Source organism: Clytia hemisphaerica, unplaced genomic scaffold, assembly GCF_902728285.1.
Source record: "Clytia hemisphaerica strain Z4C2 unplaced genomic scaffold, Clytia hemisphaerica genome assembly, whole genome shotgun sequence".
Classification (NCBI taxonomy): Eukaryota; Metazoa; Cnidaria; class Hydrozoa; order Leptothecata; family Clytiidae; genus Clytia; species Clytia hemisphaerica.
Genome location: NW_027104588.1, coordinates 331,729 through 355,762, shown reverse-complemented (window position 1 = coordinate 355,762; position 24,034 = coordinate 331,729). Strand labels below are relative to the sequence as shown.

General features: G+C 36.2%; 3 protein-coding genes across 4 annotated transcripts in view; 2 read left to right on the top strand and 1 right to left on the bottom strand.

Annotated features, from left to right (window-relative positions):
• Positions 1–5,769: 5,769 nt before the first annotated feature.
• LOC136823588 (uncharacterized) lies at positions 5,770–8,621 on the top strand (the record flags this gene model as incomplete). Its single annotated transcript, XM_067079769.1, is given in 3 exon segments — positions 5,770–5,917; positions 6,212–6,464; positions 7,615–8,621. Coding segments are annotated over 3 exon segments (946 nt in total), but the record flags the coding sequence as incomplete, so codon positions are not given.
• Positions 8,622–10,867: 2,246 nt separating this feature from the next.
• LOC136823586 (segmentation protein fushi tarazu-like) lies at positions 10,868–13,255 on the top strand. The gene is made up of 3 exons (XM_067079766.1): positions 10,868–11,511; positions 11,988–12,293; positions 12,480–13,255. The coding sequence occupies exons 1-3, from the start codon at positions 11,046–11,048 to the stop codon at positions 13,064–13,066; spliced, it is 1,359 nt and encodes a 452-aa protein (XP_066935867.1). The 5' UTR covers positions 10,868–11,045; the 3' UTR covers positions 13,067–13,255.
• Positions 13,256–14,006: 751 nt separating this feature from the next.
• The window catches only part of LOC136823587 (1-acyl-sn-glycerol-3-phosphate acyltransferase gamma-like), a 31,741-nt gene continuing 21,713 nt past the window's right edge, over positions 14,007–24,034 (bottom strand). The window contains exons 3-8 of one of the 2 annotated variants that reach the window (XM_067079767.1): positions 22,853–23,014; positions 21,956–22,109; positions 21,731–21,833; positions 21,491–21,569; positions 20,855–21,056; positions 14,007–15,588 (exon numbers count right to left, since the gene is read on the bottom strand). In XM_067079767.1, the coding sequence (XP_066935868.1) occupies positions 15,461–15,588; positions 20,855–21,056; positions 21,491–21,569; positions 21,731–21,833; positions 21,956–22,109; positions 22,853–23,014 (828 nt within the window). In that variant the 3' untranslated portion in view covers positions 14,007–15,460. Of the gene's footprint in view, positions 15,589–15,822; positions 17,435–20,854; positions 21,057–21,490; positions 21,570–21,730; positions 21,834–21,955; positions 22,110–22,852; positions 23,015–24,034 lie in introns of those variants that run through there. The other variant, XR_010849051.1, reaches the window with a different exon arrangement.

The following is a 24,034-nucleotide window of genomic DNA, read 5'->3' as shown; positions in this document are numbered from 1 at the left end:
CGTCTTTGTTATTCACTCTAATAAAGCTGATTGCCCGGCCATGTACCACGCCCTCAGTAGCGTGGTGGGTGCTTCATTGCTGGGGGGACAAATCGCATTTTGTCCTTTTTGGCGACCCCATTTTTGCTAGTAAGCGCCCCCTCGAATTTAAGAATTCATTATTTAGGCAAAAACTTCTAAGGATGTTGAATTAAGTTGAGAATACAGATACAAATAATGTGAATGAAGCTTATTCCCTCTTATTCTATTTTAGAATAAAAACCTCTTAAACACAAATTATTTTCCAAGGTAAAATCCTATACGACGTATATAGTTAGAAAAACTGTTTGTTTTCTTCAAGTTGCTACGAGTTAGGCCTTTTAAGGAAAATAAAAATATCTAACTTTTATCTTCCTGTGTTACGAGTATTTTAGCTTAATTTTCTGTTGTTGTGAACTTAAAAAGTTTAAAACGCGTATGATGTAAAATCTTAGGACTAACGATAACGAATAGAAAATGAGAAGACAAAAGAATAAGCTATAAATTCTAAAGAAGTGAGAAAGAATGAAAAGTAAGAAAGTAACAAGGTCTTAATCAATCTACAAAATGAGTGCCTTTGAAAGCTCTGGTGAACTCTTTCCGAGTAAGTCAATTATATATCTCGATCAAGTTCTATTAAAATTTTCTCTCCGTTGACATCAACATAAGTCCCTCCAACCTTTCCTGCAGCATAGAAGATCTTAATCTGGTCTTGATACGTTTCAATGTGGAAAATGACCGTTCGGCAGAGCACGATGTAATTGGAATAGCAACCGCGATAGAGTAAACACGAACGAGCGTTGGATAGGCGTCGATCAGCTTGTAAGTACTGTTCGTTAGAATTGAAAGGCAATCAATAAACGTATTCTTGGTGACATCGACATCATCTTCTGGTTCAACATCGGTATCGGTGTCATCAGCCAAATCATCTGTTACGTATGCTTTCGTTTCGATGACATCAAGATTGAACTTTTCGAACGCTTTTGCAAAGCTAAACAATTCCAAAGCACAACGGTATGAATCAATCTCATAGGTTTGACAAAATTTCCTGACTTTTGCTTCGACATGACTCGTCGTTGGATAGATTTGGAAGAAATTAGGAAACGACCTTCGTGAGAAGATCGTAAATGCTTCCAGTACGTGCAGTATCGGTTATTCGGTTATTCCAGTATCGGAAAATCGATCTTTTAAGCTTGACGTAACTTGGTCGAGTGCAACATTGAATACATCGATTCGCCATTTATCCTGGGCAGTTGGAGTTGATTCAACTGTTTCTTCAGCTTCACTGTCTCCTCCTTGTACGATTTCCGGTGCGGGTTTTCGCTTTCTGGGGGTTCTCTTTTGTTCCCATTCCACTCCTTCGAATTCAGATTCTTTGTTGTCGATAATGAGTTGGTGATTTCTCCTCAGGGTTGTTAATTGATTCTCTGCTTCGGTAAGGATTGTTAGTGCACTTGTCTATGTTAGTTCCTTGCAATTTTCGACTTAGCGGACCGGTAATAGAGAAGATCTCCTTAAACAGATAAGCTGTTGCTAGAAACTGCTTCGTTGAAAATAGCTTAAGCATCCCATCTGCTGTACTTCGTTTTTCTGCTTTGTAAGACCTCCCAACATTACCCACGATTTTTTGAAGCATTTCTATAATCGCATCGTAACGTTTCACAAAAATATCTAAAGCAAATTCCCTGGCACTCCAACGTACGGTATCGATTCGTTTTAAAGAGAGAACTGACTTTTCCTTTAGTGCTTTCTGACAATCTTCAAATAACTGATGAGCTTATTCTGTGTGTCATTGCTTAAGAAAGTCAACTTATTACCTCTACCAAACCTACGTGCCTTATCGCCTTTCTTGGTTCCCTTTTTTTTCTCCTCTAATTAAAAATGGGACTTTTCCACGTTTGCTAAATGGGCAGATATCACATCATCGTAGCTGGCAAGGTACTTTAATATTTCTAGGAAGTTTCCCTTGTTTACCGATTCATCAGATGCCAGCGACTCTCGATGTCCTCGAAAAGCAAGCTCCTGTTTCCCTAAGAGAACTATAGTGTCTATCACTCGCTTCAATATTTTTCGGTTCGATTCAACCTCCAGCTTTCTCAATTCCTCCTGCTTTTTATCCTGGCATCCAAAATATCTCTCATCGATTTTATTGTTGAAACATAACCTGGGCAGCTTTGAGTTGATGTGGGTAGTTGATGCCTCGTGATCTGGTACTGATGTGTACTGCTTACACCATTTGTGAATCCTTCTTTGACAAATGCGCTTCCCTGATTTTACGTTTGACTTTCACCTCGGGAAGTTTCGTCAGAGAATAAAGGCATGGGATACAATACAACGCGTTACTTTCAAGCGAGTAAGTAAGCCATGATCGATTCGACCCGTCTTTTCGAAAAAATACAGTTTCAGAACAGTGTCTATTAACGTTTTTTATCATTTTCTGTCTTTTGCTTAATTCAGTTTTTGAAGGCTGACAAGGGGTTTGATTGAGATAGGCTAGTTTTTCCTCGTGGCTTAGGCTTTTTCCAAGAACGGAAGACACATTAAAAACCTTTTCGATGTTATCAGATTTAGTTTCATCATGTTGATCATCCTCCGAAGATTCTGATTGATGCTCGTAGTGTTCTAATTGAGGGTCAAGGTCACGATGTTCTATCATAAACGTGTCTTCTATTTCCATTGAAGATATGTCATCAGAAAAGTTTACGCTTGCATTACGAGGTTCAAAATCAGTACTATTTTCAATCATTTGTGGTTCAAGATCAACTCCAGGTCCAGACGAGCACTCTAGCTGCTCTGAAAAGGACTGTGAAGAAGACTCTTGATTTTGAATTAATGTCTCGCTTATGTTGTTATTTACGGTACTTTCATGAGATTTTGGTTTGAAATAATTGTCCATCTGAACTTTATACTTCGCTTCCTCGTCTAATCGCATCTTTTTAAGTTTACGGTTTTGACATCCACTTTTCTTTTTCTTGTTTGAAGTACTCATCTTTATGTTGCTTTCTTTCTCTGTCTGTCTTGTTGTTATACTACTTCTGTACTTTCGTGCTATCTCTCAATGTATCTTTATAACATACTCGCACACATACAAGTCATGTGCACATCTCTCGAGCTCAATTTGGAGGACATCTGTTCTATTGTTATTCCTTTTAAGACCCACAATGTATTTAGAGGTGGTAAACGGAGAGAAAATTGTGTGTCAATAAAGAGAAACACCTAAATCAAACAGAAAATCGAACAAAGTAAATGAAATTATAATAAAGATTTTCTCTCTCTTTTTCACTTCTGGGCCCACTTAAATTATTGTTTTTAAACGTTTCTTAGCAACAAGAAAGGGCGCCACAGTAAAAAAGTATCATTTCAGTCTAAGTTAGTTAGTAGTTACTCGAGTTTTAGAAAGGGCTAATGGGCGCCCTTCCACTTTCGGCGCCCCTTTGAAAAAACGCTCGCTGGGGGGCACTGCCCCCCCCTGCCCCCCCCTGCCACCACGCTACTGACGCCCCTCTAGTGTGGCATCAACTTGATTGTCACAACATTGCTGAATTATCTTCGCATTCCCTCTGTAGTCACCTTAAAGATAGGCTATATAGAACACAGTAAAACATTGATTATCGATTGTGTATATGCTTTATTTGGTTTGTTATATAACTTGAGCTACTTTATCTTAATTTTTTCTTTTTTTATTATTGCTGCTTTAGACTTTGTCATTTGTGCGTGTAAACGTTATTCTGCCCCAGAGGCAGTCATTCCTTTAGTTTATTATTATTACGAAAACGTTCCGTAATATTTTAAAAGTTTCCTGTAATATTTTTAAAGGATTTTATACTGATGAGTGGCGTAGAAAGCTCCCATTTATGAGCTCTTTTCACTCTCAGGTTTTTATTCACTGTAAATAGTACTATAAAGAGCGAAAGAGAACTTAAACTTAAACTTAAACTTAAAACTTAAACTTCTATTGACCCCGGTTTAAGATCTATGCAGCCATTTTAGATTGGCGCTCTCATATTTCAAAAATTGTAAATTTAGTGAAATATGATATTTTCAAGAATTCCCATTTGATGGAAATTTCAATTTTTAAATTTAGTGAAAATTTAATGAAATATCATATTTCAAGAGATTTTAACGACATGAAAATTTCATATTTTCAAAATATTGAAATATAGTAAAGATCATCTTTCAAATAGATTGAAATCCTTGAATTATCATATTTTTTCAATATATTTCAGATATTTACACGTTCGAAAGGTGGACTTTCAAAGTCCGCTTGAAATTCATTGAAATACCATTTTTTATATACAGTTTTACTATATTTACAATTTGGGAAATCTATGATTTCGCCCAGTGTATGTTATTACGATACTCTTAAATTTTTGCCAAATTTCAGTCTGAATGTTCTTAACTGGGTCCTAATAAAAAAAACTAAAACATGCAAAGCAGATCAATGGTCAGCGTGAGGAATATAGTAAGAATGAAGTTATCCATTCCATATGACCAAGAAATTTTGTAAAACCCATAAAGAAAATACTTGAATAGCGAAAGAAATACAGTATAAAACACATTGAAATTGACTATCGCTAAACAGAGAAAACGCTTTCTCTGTATTCCATGGTTAAACCACATTATTCCTTATAAAAAGCGTCAACTTAATGAAAATTACGGCTGCAACCTGCAACCGTTTGACCAAAATATAGCCCCAAAATATTCTAGATCTCTTAATCCGTTAAGACGCGATCACGTAAAATTGCGTAATCCAAAATCTCCCAAATGTTGAAAATTGAGTTAGATTTAGTTTTCGAAAAATGGAAAAATAGGGGCAATTTTCCGGGGCCATTTTCCTAGGGGGCAATTTTCTAGGGCAATTTTCTGGGGGGCAATTTTCCTGGGGGCAATTTTCTGGGGGGCCGTTTTCCGGGGGGCAATTTTCCGGGGGGCAGCTTACCGGGGGGCAGTTTTCTCGGGGGCAATTTTCCTGACACCGGGTTCTACAATTGGGCCTATGAATAGTTTGAAGGCACTGAAGTTGAGCCCAGTGCGTTGCACACGTTCGACTATAAATTAACTGTTGTCTGTTCATTCGTCCGTTCGTTATGAGCTTTTCTCGAGTTTGGCTCATTAGTTTCTTCTGATTTTTTGCACAATGATGCAAAATGTCAATGCCCAAAATGTGACGGAGCCCGATATCGGGGGGGGGGGGGTATTTTGCTTGAATTTCAGCTAAAAAAAGTGTTTTTTGGGCTTTGTTGAAAACTGGATCATTAATTTTTCCTGATTTCTTGCATTTAAGTAGGCAAGCATCATCGGTAAAAGATGGCTCAAGCAGATTTTTCACGAAAGCAAATTTTCGGCCCAAAAACGCATCTTTATCTATAAGAATCACTACTTATAAGCATATATCGATGTTCTTAGACAAATTACTCAATTGATGAGATGATGATATTCTTTTCCTTCCAATTCCCTCCCTTAAATCTGCCCCAATGGGCATGGGGGGGGACAATCAATAATGAAAACAAATGACGAATTTTTATAAATTGTCACTATTTGTGTTCCGAATGATTGTTTTACCGGTCACACTCAAGTAGATATCAATTATATATGTGTTAAATGCATAACCAGGTAGGTCCATAAAAGTATCCCTTGTTCTATGTACACTACCCGATGTATATTTGTGAACTTAGCCGTTTTTAATTATATCTGCTTTTGAACTACAAATATATGTCAGATAATGTAAAATCATCTTTGACTTGTTTACAGTGATTGTGGAACTTCATGTAAAGCAAAAGAAGAATGCGTTTCGTTTTTGTATTATCGAGTCCAACCACCAACCTGTACATTGCTCGATAGTCCAATCAATCGGCATAGCGTCAGAAGGAATATGAGTGTTGATTACTACGAAATACAGGTGACTTGTTTTTTTTTCACAAAACTTTCGCGAGCAGAAACTTTCAATTTAATTCTTTATAAAAAAACCATTAAATTTTTATGGCTGGGGCTTTGGCACTAATTATTTGGTAATTGTTTGAATACGAGGCAAGTGATGTTCGTGACGTAATTTATGAAAAGGTCTATCAGGCCTATGAATAATTTGAAGGTTGAGCCCAATGCGTTGCGCACGTTCGATAATTTTTAGATTATAGCCAAAATGAACTTCTTATTCTAGTACCATGGTGTTTTATGATTTTTTCATATATTTCAGAATAAATGCAGTGAAAATACTACAATTTGTAACTTTGGGACTTGTTACCCTCACTTCGGAAATGATTCTTATACATGTTATTGCAAAGGAAAATCGTATGGAAAAAATTGTGAAAGGACTAACTCTGCGGAAAACCCACATGTCACATGTCAAGAAGTCAAACAATTAATGCCTGAAGCACCAAGTGGAATGTATTGGGTTGGCAGTGTTGGTGCAAAAAACCTATTATTTTGTGATATGATAACTGATGGAGGTTAGTTTTATCCCTACTCTACATACAGTATATAGCCCCCAAAAATAGGTGGCATCCAATACTGTATGTAGGTTCTGATTCAAATAAGAAGTCTGACCTGGTAGTCGAAATGAGATTATTTTGAAACCTACATTTTTTTGACCAAGGAATACTGTGATTATTGAACTAGGAAAGAGAATTTTTGACGAAGGGAATTTATTTATAAACATAATCTTTCAAATTATAATTCCAGACTATAGTCAAAATTTTAAATCGAACATGATTAAATTTTTTTTATATGGATAGATAGTCGCACTTGATTCTTCAATGACACGACGAAATTTGTCTTCCAGTTCTGCCTGTCTGCCTGACTGTTTTCATTTCGTTTAGTCCAATGTCAGCATGAAAAATATTGTTGAAGTGAAAACTTTTGAAAAATAACTCAGTTTTGCTGAAGTTTGAAAGCAGAAAAAAACTTCAAAACTAACCGGCATATTGGAGGTCATACCTTAGGCGTACAAACTTTCGCGAGCAGAAACTTTCGCGAGGACGAAAAATCGGGAAATACACGACATATACTTTCGCAAATTTAACGGAAAAACGCTTTTCGCGAGCATAAATTTTCGCGAATCAAGACGGAATTTTCACATGAAAAAATGGCTTAGAGGGACAAATACTTCTTGGATTGGCTTGAAATATTTGTTCTTTGACTTATTAGTCTTTTAGCAGGCTAAAAAGTGCCATAAAAGTTACATTTTATTCAAAGTTTGAAGTTTTACAGATTTTCCATTTCGTCAAGAATCTTTCGCGAGGTTAAACTTTCGCGAATGGCCCTTCCTAGAATTTTTAAAGACATTTACTTTCGCGAAAAGGGCCAAAATTCGCGAAAATCGCAAAAGTTTCTGCTCCTGAAAGTTTCTGCTCCTGAAAGTTTTTACGCTTAAAGTATACTGTTTGCACTACATTGTTTTTTCTAAAATTTAAAATGGAGCCGAAAATCCCTTTTCAGCAAAGTCAACCCAAGATCATGGGGATTTATTCACACAATTAATACGGAAATAACACCCTACGTTGCAGAAAGAGCCCTCGCGCACTTTTGTCAATTATTTCCCGCGTCGGTCTTATAAAGACACTGTTAATTAAATATTGCTTTTTTCATGTTATATTTTAGGAGGTTGGTTAAGAGTGGGACAAATCAATATTCGAAATAGCGAAGAGGCTAATGCTTACAATTTCAATGCTATCGTCAAACCTTTTACCAGCTCAATTCACAACCTGTCAACGTCCAATTATCTCTTAAGCGGACGTCGATTTGAAGTTCTAAATCAAATGGCAAGAATCACACAATTTCGCGTTTATTGTCGCAAGGTGACACGTGGACGCACAAACCATTACACTTTCGATGTCTCAACATCCAGTGGTTCAAATAACAAAATGTTTGACCATGTCTTAAAGAATGATGAACCGCCACCACTCAACTTATGTGGAAAAATCAAATTTCTGCCAGATGATGATTCGAAGATTCAAACTTTTGACTGCGCTGATTTAGTACCAATAATTGATTATGATGATAACAAAATTCGTTACCGCTTGTATGCCGGCCTAAAAAAGGCTTCCGCTTCCACTGGAAGAAAAACGGCCGGTACAACCGTTCTTAAATGTGATGAAAATGACAGTAATGATAAAATTGGACAATGGATGTTCTTTATTCGATAATACCTCAACTCGTTGGTGTTTAAAGCCTTTCTCAAGTAAGAAAAGTGAAGCCTTGCGCCGTATTTCGAATAACGGATTGAATCTAGAACTTTCTTTGTTTTTTTGAGCGGTGTATTTTTCCAATTCCAGCGACAGGTTTTACTTTCGATTTGGCGATTGTGTGAAAATCACGCAGGCGTTCTGGATGGGAAACAAGTGGCTTCATTTTTCATCCAGGAGTTTCGGGTCTAGCCCCTTCGCGGCTTAGAAATCAATGTCTCAACTACTTGACTTGGATTAATTTTCCTGAGCCGTAGCAGACTTTTTAAGAGGGGGGTGAAAAGTAAGGTAATTTGAGTTTATCCTGTTTCAATTTTCTTAAAAAGATTCAGAACTCCACTGCTTGTATTAACCACTAACAATTCAAATTCAATGAAATTTAAAGATTTTTCATAAAAAAACATGCAGAGAAATACTGAATTTTCGCAAACTTTATATCTTTGTATAGGGAAGAAATTATTTCTTTCATTGTAATCCTTGTTAATTTCTGCATCAAACCATGTAAAATTTTTACACTAGCACAATTATGTAAAGATTATCAGCACAATAATAAAAGTTAAAAGTATAATGTCTATTGTATAATAAGACGATGAACCCACTGGTAGATTCGCTCCAGCCCAGGATTCGCTATTCGGTATTCGGGATTCAAATTCGTGATTTGAAAAAGCTTTATAAAAACACGGACTTGGTAAAATAAAATATACAGTAGATATCGACTTGAAATAAAAAAAAACCATGCCAGCTGACATGTCAAGGAATAATCCTGAACAAAATTTTTTTTTCAAAAGATCGTGGTCTTGACGCTTATTAGGGAAATTTCTCTTTTCGGGATTCAAAATCTCTAAATATCAGTTTTCTGACTAGTTTTCAGTCCTCTCAACATGCCTATCATGATTTTTAAATAGATAATCATGCCAGCTGACATGTCAAGGAACAATCTTGAACAAAAATAATTTTTCGAAAGGGCGTGGTCTTGACGTTAATTAGGGAGATTCCCATTTTTGGGATTTAATGCCTATCATGATTTTTTAATAGCTAATTATGCTTTTTGAAAAATGGGGAAACAGGTCCGATTTTCTAGGAATGACCTTTTCCGGTCTTATCTGCTTCCCCGCTGCAGCTAATGACGTCATCAGAGATATATTTCTAGGAGATGACATAATAAATTGGGAAAGGAAACAGATATCTGTTTCCAAAAAGATGATATTGCATTGGAAACAGATTGAACTTTCTTGGGGAAAACAGATATCAATCACAAAAAGCAAGGGCAACAGATGAAAATGTCCAGGAGAGGGAAGGATACCCTATTTCTTATAAGCTTGGGAGAACAGATCAAATTTTCAATTCTGAAAATTGTGGAAACAGACCAAACTTTCTAGGGAAGATACCTTGAGATTAAAAGTTTAGGTTTTGAGGAGAAACAGATTTTCATTTCTAGGAATAAGATTTTTGAAATTTTTGGCCAACAGATCAAATTTTCCAGGAAGGCTATGCTTAGCATAGGCGTAGCAAGATACCTAGACAGGAGAACCGGCCTGTATTTTTTTATAATCTGATGTATACAGGACGGGTATGACCTGTGAGACACAAATCTGCCTCAAAAAATTTACAGTGGTAAATTCGAATTTAGCGCTGTTCTCTCTTACTAAAATAAAAACCAAATTTTGGAAGTTCCGCTTTCTATAAGAAAGTGTGACCAGTAAAAGAATAACAAAATTTGATTGGCTATGTTTTCAACTGTTACTAGGATCTGGGAAATTCAAACTCTCAGCCCATACCATGTATATAAAATAAGAAATCATAGCATGGATCTCCACGCTACGAGATACCCTGCAAAATTTATAGATGAGAGCAGTTTTTACGACACTGTAATTATTGTCTTTGTTTTATCAAAAGATAATGAATATGTAATAAAAGTCTGCACTCCCTCATTTTGCAGGGTATCTCGCTTTGCCTTGCCCTATGCTTGGGAAACAGATGTTGAAAAAAAGGTCTTCGCTGGATGCTTTCGTAACGTACATTCTTACTTTGTCTATTTTGTAACAAATTGTCGTTTTATCGGACTATGATTTTATTGAAAATTCATCCATTCATATGTTTGATAATTTCTTTATTCACAAAGGGAATATTTTCTTCTTAATTACCAAACGGGGGGGTTACTTAGGCAAAATGGGTGCCGGGTATGTGCGAGCCATAAGGGTACCTTTTCTCATTCCTCAAAAGTCTCTCAAAGGGGTACAAATCCAAAAGTTAGTCTCTGAAAGGGTCCCAAAATCACGAAAATCAAAGATTTCTCTCTCAAAGGGTCACGATTTCCAAAAATTTTGACCAAAATTTGGTGAAAATCAAACCAAAATTTGGAAAAAATGGACTAAAATTTAGGAAAAAGTCTCTCAAAGGGTCCCAAAATCACCAAAATTTTTTCTCTCAAAGGGTCGATTTTCGATTTTCGGCTCGGACATACCCGTCACCTCGCAAGCCTAGTACCCCCCCCGGGTAATTACCAAACGGCAATCAATTTCAATCATCGACAAATCGATTTCACTCCCTTAGGGATAATTTTGTTACAAATTTGACAATAGAAAATGTAATTTACTACAATTAGAATTTTTATATACACGTTACTTAATGTCACACATGAATTATTTTCATGCTATAAAAAAATGCTTTCTGAACAGAAAAGTAGACTCGTTTGATTTTTACTGCTGGATGAAAAATGTGACAATGTTTAATGATAAATGTTAGAAAGTTTGGAAGATTGATACTTAAAACTTTGATGGTAATGTTATACTACAAACTAATGGAGTATTTATCACTAATGATAATTAAACTAAACTTATCATAATTATGGAATCTCATCAAGACAACTTTCCAAAAGAAAATCAATACAAGCCAACCACAATCTGCAAAATCACAACAAGTGAAGAAAAATCTTACGGAGCAAGCAAAATTGTGAAAAAAGAAGAAATAATTACGTTGGATGAAAATAATAACAATCAAACAGAATCGAATGATGAAATTGATGCATCTAAAACTTTCCACAATTATCATCATACAAATTATAGTGATCATTACCCAATGGTAAAACGAGGGTATTCTGCAACCAAAGACGTGTACCCACATGAAGATTTTAAAACAGGACCTGTATCACCTAACAGTACACCTTTTGTTACCCCTTCTGACCGCCTGGCAAGGGAAGCGGACTACATGTTTAACAATCGTTATGCACTGCCACCATACCACCCACACGCGCCACCATATTTACCTCATCATGGATATATAGGATTGCAGCAAACTCCACCTGAAAATCAGGGTAAAAATGAAATTTAAATATGAAATATTAGTTGATCTATTGATTAAAATGAGCCTTTGGTTTTTGGAAAATTTTTGGAATTTTCTTCAGTGTTTCATCATTTTGATGATCTTATGGCTAATTATATTTTTTAGGGTTTCTGGCATTTTTATTTTTTATTTTCAAGATTTTGGAAGATTTTCTAAGATTTTTGGAATCCTTTTGAGATTTAATTATTTAAAAAGTTAAGTATTCGGACTTTCCAATTTTCCTCTATTTTTTAAAAAATTTTCTAAGATTTTCAAGAAAGGGAAAAATCCCTTTATTGAGAAGAATTGAGAAAAATAACTTCTTGTATCATAGATTTTTTTCTTTTAACCAAAAAGCCTCGGAAAGTCCAATGACCTCCAAGGAACGCTAAATAGAATTGAAAAACTTTATCTGAACTTCCATATCTCAAATTCATAAAAATAATTTTCTATTCTTCGAATTTTCAGGTTCAACCGAAAATCATCCAAATCCATTCGTCTCTTCAATGGATCATCAATATCTACCTCCTATCCAGCAATTGGATGGTGGTACACTTCACATACCACAAGGCTTCAGCCATGCATATCAATGGAAACATATGATGGCCAATCAGAACTCACCACCATCACCTATTGTTTCTCCTAGCAACGAGATGCCACCATCTTGGAATAAACATGTTTACGCTACCAACGGTGTTAGCTCTCCTACAGAAACGAGCACAAATAATGTGACTACCAATAGCCCTACACCAACAATGATAAATGCCGCTAAAGGTTTTTTTAAAATATTACCAAAAATGTTATGTGAAACACGTTTGTCGTTTTCAAGAAAGATCTAAAAAGTCGAGGAATAATAGAAGTTCATCCTGAAAAGAAAACTGTAACTAATACCTGGAAAGCTTTTCTAAGCGCAGATTTTCTCTTGAAAAATCTTTAAGTTGTATTTCTTTTCTTTTTCAGATGGCTTGACTTTACTGGATTCTAACGGACATCGGCGTAAACGAACAGCTTATTCACGTGCACAACTTGCACAACTCGAAGCACAATTTATAGAAAGCCATTTCTTAACTAGAGAACGTCGATGTGAATTATCCAATTGCCTTGGACTAAGTGAGCGACAAGTCAAAATCTGGTTTCAAAATCGGCGAATGAAAGCTAAAAGGAAATCCATGAGTTTATCGTCACCACCCCCTGGTTTTGGTGCATATCACATAGTTCGTTTACCCCCTGGAATGATTCCTGGTCACCATCCAATGGTCAACGTAAACGGACCTTTTATTCGTCCAGTTTTTCAACCAATCAAAACTGAGCCTGAAACAATGGATTCACCACCTTTGATGACGTCAGCTTTTCGTCGAAAAAGTGTCGGTGATGTGCCGACTATGATGCAACCGAGCCGACTCTTTCATCCACGACCAACTTTTTTTAACGACAGAGATTTTTTTAAGAGTTCAGAACGTGAGTATTATCGCAAATTGAGTCCAGTCGAAACGGAAGATCCTCAAGTGAACTTGAAAGCCCCAGAAGATCAACAAAAAGAAGAGTAAGAAAGAAAAACTTTCTGAAAACCTTTTTAATATTTTGAAACACAGGCACCTCTTTTTTGCAAATTTGATGTTTTTTTTAGTCCAGAGAGTTTATTTTTGTAAATAGTCTAAACCGTTTTGAAAATTTAATGATTTATTCATTTCCGAGCGGAATTTCGGATGAAATATTACTTGCGTTTTTCAGCATTACTTCTTTACCTGGTTGTTATATGCCCAACGTAGCAAACATCATAAAACAAAAAAAACTCGGAAATGCAATTTCAACCCCCTGGCAATTGTGTTTGTTAGACACCTGAGAGTTAAATAAACGATTTTTAAGAAACTCATGGGTTCGATAGTGCAGTGGGCGCATTTTGATGCCTATCTTTTGAAGGAAAAATATTTAATTAAAAGCAACGTCTTATTGCACGAACAGATATTAGTAAAATATGTATCGCTGATCGAAACTTCGAACATGTATCTTCTCTTAGGTCAATATTCCTGCCAACACTTTTAGGTATAGCTTTGGACCTACCTTATCGGTCCTTATTGGCGTTATTTTTGGGCTCGTAGCGTAATAAGGGCCGGCGTAAAAAGGGCCAAGATTTTGCAATTTTAACCTAAAAGCGGCGTTAATTTTTATCATTATTTCTCAATTTAAAGGATTTTAGGTATGATTCGAAGACGAAAATATCCATTGTTTTACTCCATATTCGAAACTTGAGTCAAATATTTAATATATTTAAAAATCAGTGATCTTCTATTAAATTTTCAACAGTTTACTACTGAAAAATGACATTTTAATGTAAATTTTAGTCATTATTAACTAATTTGATGCATAAGTAGCCATTTTTACAAATTTTGGCGTTATTAACGGTCCTAATTGGCGTAAAAAGGGCCGATAAGGTAACAAAAAGAGGTCGTAGAGAATGTACTGGAAAGTTTGTACACTGATAAAGTATCGATTGAGAAATATAAACGTTATATTCATCTAGAAAAAGAAACGACAAAAACAACGGAACAAAATTATTTCTATAAAAATGGTAACCAAAATATCGAGAAAATAACGAAACAAAAATCTAATCTCTAATCTACATAAATGTTATAAATATTATCTACTCCTCTACATTTTACAGACCAATTTCTATAAACTTGCACGAAATATTCAGTCTTTTTTATTCTCAAATAATTCTATGAGAAAAATCAAATCTCAAGGCTTTTTCTTGTCCCGTAGACTTTAAAATCAATGGGCCAAAAAATGAGAACGGCCGATCCTCGAAAAAAGTGATTTTACCAAAGTCTAGATACTAGATTCTTGGCATGTTGTTTGAAAAAGTCAACAGGTTTTGATTCGAGTGACCCAAAAAGAATCTTTTGGTAAATTCTGTCTAGATTGCTATATCAAACCCAACTTGCTACATATAGTATTGGTTGTAAAATGTATACCCTTGACCACAAATATCTAATGAATTATCATATATGAAAAATTGCGTCGACTAATATTCCTCAAATAATAGGAAATATTTTTTTAAACCCTATCCGCGTGCCAATCAATCTGATTGGTCAAATCACGAAAATATGATGAAATTAACCGGGCTGAGTTAAACTAACAAAAAATTCCCCGTTCTAGATAGCAGTCAGTAAAATTAACCTTTGATGAGAATTTTTAAATCGATAGCGTTTTTGTTAAAGTTGAAAAGATAATATTGAGTGGGATTTTCTCATATCAAAAATGATAAAAACTGAAAATCTTTATTTTCTTTTTTTCATCTTGACTTGACTTCAAAGAGGACAAAATGGCAATCTAATTCAAACTGTATTAAAAATTATTCGCATTTTTAATTTTACTGACAGCTCATCTGAGTTCATATAAATGAAATTCTTATATAAATTGTTACAAAAATAAAACTTAACTAAAAAAAAGTAACAGAAAATAGTAAACCCGAAAAAAAAAAGGTTCTTGCATTAGCGAACCGAATCAACTTAATCGTATCTCTTCTGAAAACCGTTCTGCATATGGTCAGTTATCTTAGATAGTATCCAGGAACACTGACTTTTAATATAAAGGGACTATGCCGCTGGAGGTTCAAAAATGAAAAAAGAGATTCAGAAATTATTGAGAAAACTTCAATTTAATTCAATCCAGTATACTTTTTGTCCATATCATATAATCGAACAGTACACTCCTAAACAGTGGTAAAAGGATTGTCATTTTCCGTCTAAGTATTATAAATGACTGCAAATACTGAAGTCTGGATATCCAAGCTGTGAACCTATATGTGGCGAACATAAAACATATAAAAAAGGAGTTTGCAGTCTACTAGATATCCAGGCTACTACTACATTTACAATAAAACTACCTACCGATATAGCATTCGAATAATAACTACTAGAAAATTCACACTAAATTCCACATCAGTCGATCTTTGCCCTCTCGTCGTTATTATTTTGACCTGATGAGGAGCTTTTCTCTTTCTTCAGTCCAAAAGAACTCCCTTTCTTCGTCTCTGTGAACCGGAGAAGGACTTTCGTTAACACAAATGCTGAAATAGAAAAGAAGGACAATGGAAATTGTGATCTTTTGACATTTTGATATTGGATTTAACCTAGAAGGTGGGAACCATCAATCGACCATATGCATCTTTCTCCCTCTCTCCCTGTGTTGATATAAGTAAAGAATTAGGTAGAAAAATAACTTTTGTGGTCTGAAAATTACCTATCGAGATTATTTCTAAATTTTTAAGGGTATAGACTAGTGAATTGATAATATCAATTACCCATAAAAAGCCTAGCTGTATAGACAGCTAAGTTCAGCTAATTCATGTCCAATAATTTAATCGTGCGATTTGCAATCACATCTTCTAAGCGAGGATTGTTTAATTGTGTAGGATCAGTCCCTTTTCTTAGCATCCATTGTGTGCCAAAGAAAGCCATCAAGAGAATAGCACCATAAGTTATAGAGAAACCCATCATAGCATATAAGGTTGTCAGCGCTTCCGCTACAACCATCCTCGAAGGGTTTCTGCATCAATTTTCCATTTGTTTCCTCGAGCCTATACGAATACCGATCATATTTTCGTTCAAACTCGACTCGGAAGCATTTTGGATTCAACTCGGTTGTATAGACTTGATTCCATACTTTTAATGCTCTCGTGAAAGTCGCGATAGTGAACGATAGGACATGGCCATAAAAGATGGTAAGTGATATCATGAGCTTCCATGCAGATTTTGTTTGCCAACATTTTTGAAATTGACCATATATGCTATATAAGCACAATCCAAGCATGACAGTTGAAAGAATAGCAGCAAAGGTCGCATTGAACAAAACAATACTGTCCGATTTAGTGACGTATCTGTCAACAAAATGATACTCGAAATGTAGTTCGAGTGCATCTTCGAAAACTAAAGCCACAGCTGGGAAAATTGGTTGTCTTAGAAACGCATGCTTCTCTTTACTGATCGTCAGAATTTTCTTATTCTCAAGCGCAGCTCCGCGTTTCAAATCCTGAAGATCTTCTGCAAGCTTGTCGATAACAGTGCTGAATAACCAAATGACGAGTACAGACTTAAGCGCACCCAAGATGGCAAACGCAAAGATTCCATTGTTAACGTGAACGTTTCTGTAAATATTCTTATCGAGGAAAGAATCGTCGACATTTTCAATCTCCCAAAAATAATAACAATCTGAGAAAATGTCGTAAATGTCATACGCCATTTTGAAAACAGGAACAATAAACCAAAACATAGAAAAAGACAACCTTTTGTTGCTCGTCTCTGACAATTTTAATTTCGGGAAAATCCATTTCTGCACGAATCCAATAAAAAGTTCTGTATCCATCGGGATATCATCGGTAACATCTTTAAATTTGATGTAAACTAACCGAAACTTTCTCCCGCAGTAGATCAACCCAATAACGTAAACGATAAGGGCGCACAGGGGAGGCAAGTAGACAATCTTCTCAAAGGCATATGTCCCATCAACAACCCATGATCTCGGTTGCCAAAATTTCGTCACATCACAAAATTTTATTTGATTGCTACCGAGTGTAACACAGTCCTTTTCTCTGGCACCGACTGTTTTGAGAAAGCATACGACGATGACAACCAATGAAAAGAACCGCGTCACAATATGACACATTTTATGGTTTTGTCTTATTACCTACTCGAAAACAAAAAGCAGTAAAGTATAGACACATTGCCGTGTGTGTGGGAATTAAGTACAGTTGGCTTTCTATAATCCGATCCTCAAGAGACCCAAATTTTCTCCGAATTAGAGAAAGACTAGACTATGTTATAGTCTAAGACGAATCACTATCTAAGAAAAAAGCCCAAAGCCGAATAAAATTCGCAAACGGGTTTTTTTGCCGAAAATAGTTTACAGTCGGTAGAGTTGCCAGTCTTCGAAACTCTCCCGCCGATTTTTTCCCGTATACCGCCATAACGCCATATTTTCCCGCCTTCAATATCACTGTAACGGAGGATAACATCGTCTAGAGAAAGACTTTAATCACGAAAAGTACCGTAGTACAGTGGAGTTTTTTTACTCTTCTATAACTCGAATGTCTCCTTAACTCTAACAAATTGTCTCGCCCCTTCAAATATGACTTATAAACCTTACTCCTTCACTCGAAATTTTCTTACCTCGAACTAAATTGTGCTCCCCGTGCGAGTTCGAGTTATGGAGATTCTACTGTATATAGGTCTTTCCTGCTTTGAACTTTCCAAGTTTGAATTACAGAAAGATTCGAATTATAGAGCCTATTTAATTAGAGGGAAATGACCTAAATTATGTAAAATTCTAAATTTTACCCTACCTCGCTACTGTTGCAGAAAATCAAATACTCGCAAAACTTGATAAAATTTCATATTACAATATTATCACACTTTTAACCTTATCTAATCCATATATGTGCATGCTCTTAGCTCTTGTTGTTGAGAAAAACATAATTCTTACTTCCAAAGTCTGGCCCAAAAAAATTGTCAGTCGGCACAATTTCACAAATTAGCGAGTTTATTTATCGAAGAATACCGAGGACGACGGTGAGTGAAGTGGACGCAAAACAAAGTCGACGCAAAACAAAGTCGACAGTTGATGTGCGGCTATATCGCCTTTGCTTATCTAAACAGACGATGGTATTTTGGTGTTTTTACCGTCGTCGAGCAACGTAAACGGCGATTATAGAGACATGTCATCTTTGTTTTATACCGTCTCCTTCGATTTATCTCGAATACATAAACTCGCTATTGATCTCCAAGGAGAAAAGAATATCGCGAATGAAAAATAATTTTGTGAGTGGATTATTTGAAAGCTTTAATGTTGACCAAAAATCTTTAATTTATAACTTTCTGATATTTCTCTGAAAATTGGCAAAAAAGACCCACTTTGGAGGGCTGTAACTTTTGATCCAAGAAAAACATGAAAAATCTGAATACATATTTGAAATCAGAGAAAAGATTAAAGTCAGGATTTTTCGGTCCAGCTCCAGCAGTTCGGTCTTCATTTTTGGAATCATTCAAACAATCCTTTAAAATTACCTTTCCAACGCGGTATCCAGACGGTGTCAATCGAACGAATCGAACGCCGAATCAATCGAACGCAATTGAACGCAATCGAATAATTGCAATTAGATTGTCGAACGCAATCGAACACAATCGAATATTACCCAGGAATCGGCTGTTCGATTAAGATTCGATTACGTTCGATTGGTTCGATTGCGGTTTTTGTTCGAAGTTGTTCGATTGACACCGTCTGGCGGTATGACTTTTCATTATATCCTTTCTTTTTCGAGAGTCTTGTATCGTGATACGTGCGGACTGTCAATTTTTTATAAAATAAACAGAATCGACTTGCTACTCTGCACAGAATGAACTAACAAACTACATTTCTCATACCCCATAAAAATATCTTTCTCCTTCTTTGACTTAAGAAGCTCCTTTGAATCACTAAGTAATAAACAACACTCACATTTATAACTCTTTTAAAGCCAAGGTTAAAGTTTGATTGGTAGGGGGTCTTTATTATTCAATAAAGCTGATTTACAAAAACTTGCATTATTCATTTATTTATTTATTTATTTGATTAATGAATTCCCCTTCGCAGGCATTTCTGCATTTCCGCAAAGATAAACAGGATTTGAATGTGTCGGTAATTGGTCGTTAAATTCTTTTGATTTCTTTTATGAAATATATCAAAAGAAATTCTAAGCTCGTCCGATGAAATTAGGCTTTTTAGTAGAACTTGAGTTTGCTCTGAACATTCTTACTATCAGTATTGAAGATTTCTAGCCTTCTAATATACGAAAATTAAATAAAACTTCGTCCACGAAACAAGTTATGTTCAATTTCGTTATCCGTTAAATTTTGTTTTGAAAAGATATTTTCTCGAGCCAGAAAATAAAAAGTTCTTTATAAGCACACACGATTTCAGACTCAATTTGTAGAAAGAAAGTCGCAGGAGAATTTTGGAGGAAAGCATCAATCAATAGTTTACCTTGAAGAAAACATTGATCGAAAGATCTTATCATTAGGCTTTCCCAGAAAAAACCGTACACCCCCTGTCGAGGGGGTAAGGTTTGAAATGTTGCGGAATTCCATAGGAGTTTACAAAAATCCATTAAAAATAAGCGGAATTCCATGGGGTATTGTTTGAAAACCCACAAAAATTCGGAATTCCAGAGGGTTTTGACCCTTAAGTTTCTTAGAATTACAAAGGGAGGACAATATTTTAAGTTGGAATTCCAGGGGTAGCTCATACAAAAGGTTGGACCCCCTCAACAGGGGGTGTACGTTTTTTTTCTGGAAAAGCCCATTTGATGAAGGATTGCCAAGCTTACAGGCCTTTCTTTAGTCCAGATATTTTCTTACACTTATGTCAGAAACAATGAATCTCCTCTCATCTAATTTCTAAAGCTTAAATGAGCCAATAAGGTTTCACCTATGGATAAAAGAGTTTATTAAAAATGCACGATATATGAGATTATGAGCATGCATACATCGTAACTTTTTTAATCGTAATCCTATTTCAATCAATAGCAAAGCATCTCCTGTTTCTTTATACCTCCATGCTTATATCCCGTTTGGTTGCTGAAATCTTTGCGGTCTTTCTTTACATGCTTTGTCTAGGTTAACCTTGAATTGGAACACGGTTTTGAATTTGACGACGTCGGCTGGTAGATTATTCCAAGAACCAAATTGTTCGATAATAAAATGACTTGAATTGGGCACCTCTTACACCATCTTTTGGGATTCGCTCAACGAGTTGAAGGTCGCGTTCATGGTTCCTTGTGACACGCGTCTGGTGCTGAAAGGTTTTGTGTAGTCAAGATCTATTGTGGACGTTGAAATGTTTATATATTTCAATCATATCGTCCCGCTCTCGTCTATATGCAACCGTCGGAAGATCGAGTCCTCGCAAACGTTCTTGGTGTTCTAAGTTCTAGAAACCATCGATCAACTTACTCGCTCTCGTTTGAATATTTTCTACGGCTGTGATTTTCTCTTCAAGTAAGGTGTCCAGACTGCTTGGCCATATTTAAGGTGAGGACGAACACGCGTTGTGTATAGGGTCTTGAACATATCTTTATTTAGGTAAGAGAAGCTTCTGTGAATCAAACCAACAATACTATTTGCCTTCTTAACCTTGGTCGCGATGTGTGGTTCGAAAGATATAATCCAGGAGAGGGTTAGGGTGTGAGAGAGAAAGAGAGAGAGAGGAAGAGAGAATAAGAGGGATGGCACAACAGATAATCGAATGGAACTCGATGCGAGTAGGAAACGAGGTAAAGAGTCTTCAAATCTAAACAAGCTTACTTAATAATCCAATACAACCAATAAATGTCAGCACAGCCGGCGAACCATAGAGTGCAACACAATATTTGATCAGTGATGCGTATAAAAGACCAGCCCATACATTGTGAAATATGAACAAGTAGAGATGAAATGGAGTACGCGGCAAGTTGATCCGCTCACCAGGGAATTTCCCGTTCTTCTCGAAATATTCCATCAGTTCGTCCTATAAACGATAAATCATAGATTGATTGAATACCCTTTTCACTTTAGTGGTTTCAGGAAACTAATCCTCGACTTTCTCTTACAGTTGACTCTTTACTAATTCGATCTAAAAGGACGCGCGGCGGAAAATAGAGTCTGTGACATTGAGCCCCTCCGACTATTTTTCGCCCGCGCGGACAAAATTTCCGCCCGACTGCTAATTTGCGTGTATGAGGTTATTCTTTATTTTTCGAATTCGTCTTAGACTATAACATAGTCTATTATAAATCAATGTACTTTTAAGTGATGAATAAACGGGGTTGGAAAAAAATCAAAAATATTTTGCAGTGAGGATTCGTTTATTTGATTATGTTCAGCGGGGAGAAAAGCAGGAGTATAATTTTCCACTGCAGACGATATTTTGGCCAATTTTGGCCGAATTAGGGAAATTTTTACCTTTTGTTGATAGAGTTGGACACAATATTCAGCTGCTTCTTCTTCAGTTTGACATTTTACTTCACTCATTGGTATACGCCTGTTGAAGACAGAGAAAAAATAATTTGGTAAGTAGGGGTTTGAGTTGCTTAGTATCGATGCTGATCGATGTTTGAAAACTGATTTGTTAAAAAGTAGATTCCCTAGCTCTTTAAAAACACGGCATCAAGAACAAAAATCTAGTGGAAATTATCCAGTTACCTTAGATTAATATGTACTTCAACAACACCTTTATTAAATAAAGCAGCAACTGTCGACTTTTTCGGTTCTGGGAAAGCTATCTCTGCATCATATATTGCTTCAACTGCAATGAAAAACACAAGGGAATATGAGGTAGAAAAATAAACTATACTGGGGGTCTCGGGTACGGGTAAACGTACGTCGAAACAACGTTAGTATCCCAGGAGAAAGATATCCAGTTCTTACAGTGATCTTTGAGATTATGAACGACGACAGCAAATCCTTTCGTTCTTGGATACAAATGATATTTCAACGGTTTCTTTCCATTCTTGATGGCAAATTCTTGACTAGCTTTCAACTTCTCCTCAGTCCTTCGCGTACCCTCTGAAAAGAGTGTTATCTAAAACGAACAATTGTAACATTTTCAGTTAGGTAGTAGCTATCTTATATAAAAATAATATGATATTCATAATGGTAATCTGACCAAGTTATATGTCTCCTATTTTTTAATTCTAAAAATGAAATGACTATATTGTCACGTTATCAATTTAACTTATTGAGGACTACGGGCGCCGCTACGATTCGTAAAACTGGAGGGTTAATACCTCTGGATGTTCCTGGTATAGACTTCTTCTGAAACAAGGAACATGGGGGGGGGGACTCAAGGTAAATGACCTACCATACAAGCGGCCCTTAAGGGTATATTTTCCAAGCTTCCCAAAGTGCACTGTAAGGGTCGAAATCAGCAAAGGTGCGAAAAATTGCACTCAAAGGGTGTAAAATTTCGAAAATCCATATTTTGCCTGGAAATGGTCAAAAAGGGTAGATTTTTCGCTCAAATTTTCCCTGCACTGTAAGGATCAGATTTCAAAGGCCTCGTTTTGGGCCGCACGTATGGTCGCTTTTGAATCGAGTGCCCCCCGGGGATTTTTACCATTTAGATGAGGTGACGCCAAGATTTAAAACAAATTAAGACCCTCCCCAAATAAAAGATCCGACAGCGTTTTGCCCGGAAACTCCAGCGTTTAAGTTAAAATGCTGAATAAGGGCTCTACTTAGCGTGAGAATACTTGTATTATTTTACAGTTTATTTAAGCTATGTCACCGCACGAAAAAGTCAAAAGATTTAATTCAATCACATACCGAGTAATTAGTTTTGTTCTGTTTGCATGCATCGATATGTTTTTGCATTTGCGTTTGATCGTTCTTCCAATTTCGTTTGAGGAAACCCCAACCAGCAAACCACCAGCACCAGCCCATTGTGGGTACATATTTGATGATGTCCTTGATGTATGCATTCGTCCTCTAAAATATCGAGGATAATTCAAACTAGATTGGAGAAACAGAGCGAGTATCCGGGGAAGGAGAGGTGCCGGGTATGTGCAAAGCGGACCTCAGAAGGCGACCCTTGGAGGGACTAAATTTTTGCGAAAATGACCCTTACAGAGACCATTATGTAAAAATTTCCCCAACCTTAGAGGTAATTTTTTTGACTTTTTATACTTTTCATTCCCTCGAGACTCTTTGTTGTTTTTGTATTTGAGAGACTTTGGAAGGTCAAAAAAACGAGCCTTACCGTCCGCAAATACCTAAGACCTATGTTTGCATGCGAGAGCATTGTAGATTTAGACAGTCTTTCGAATGTTTTTGTTGGGACTACAGTCAGCTAGTCTGTATTACCGAGTTTATGTATCGGAGGATATCGAGGGCGACGGTAAGTGAAATCGATACAAAACAAAGTCGATAGTTGATGTACGGCCCTACCTAAACAGACGACGGTGATTTTGGAGACATGCCAACTTTACTTTATACCGTCCCCCTCGATTTATCTCGAATACAAATACGATGAACAAATTTTGTCGTGTGTCGGTTGGACTTGCATATGCAAAAGAAGTTGGACAAAGTCTTTCAAAACGTAACCGTGACTTTAAAAGTGCACGATACTATTACCAACAAAGAAGAGTTTGGTACAGGGCTTCCATCCGTCACAGCTCCATTTTGAAAAGAGGAGCACCTAACACATTTTTTGTAAGCACCATGGTTTATTGGCTTATCTCTTAAATGAAAATCTTTTTAGATTAACTAATTGTGGCAAAGTCAATGACTTAATACGGTATAATATAATGGGTGGCCATGGAACATTTCTCAGAAATTGAGCTAGAACGCTAAGCACGTCGAACCTGAGCCCCAAAATCTTGGTTGCTTACAAAAATATGTATACAGCGTAAACTTTAAATACCATTCTTTATATAAACATAAAGATATAAGCATACTGAACCCTGGATTTGGTGAAAAAATGAGCAAAAGCATATCAGTGATCATTGG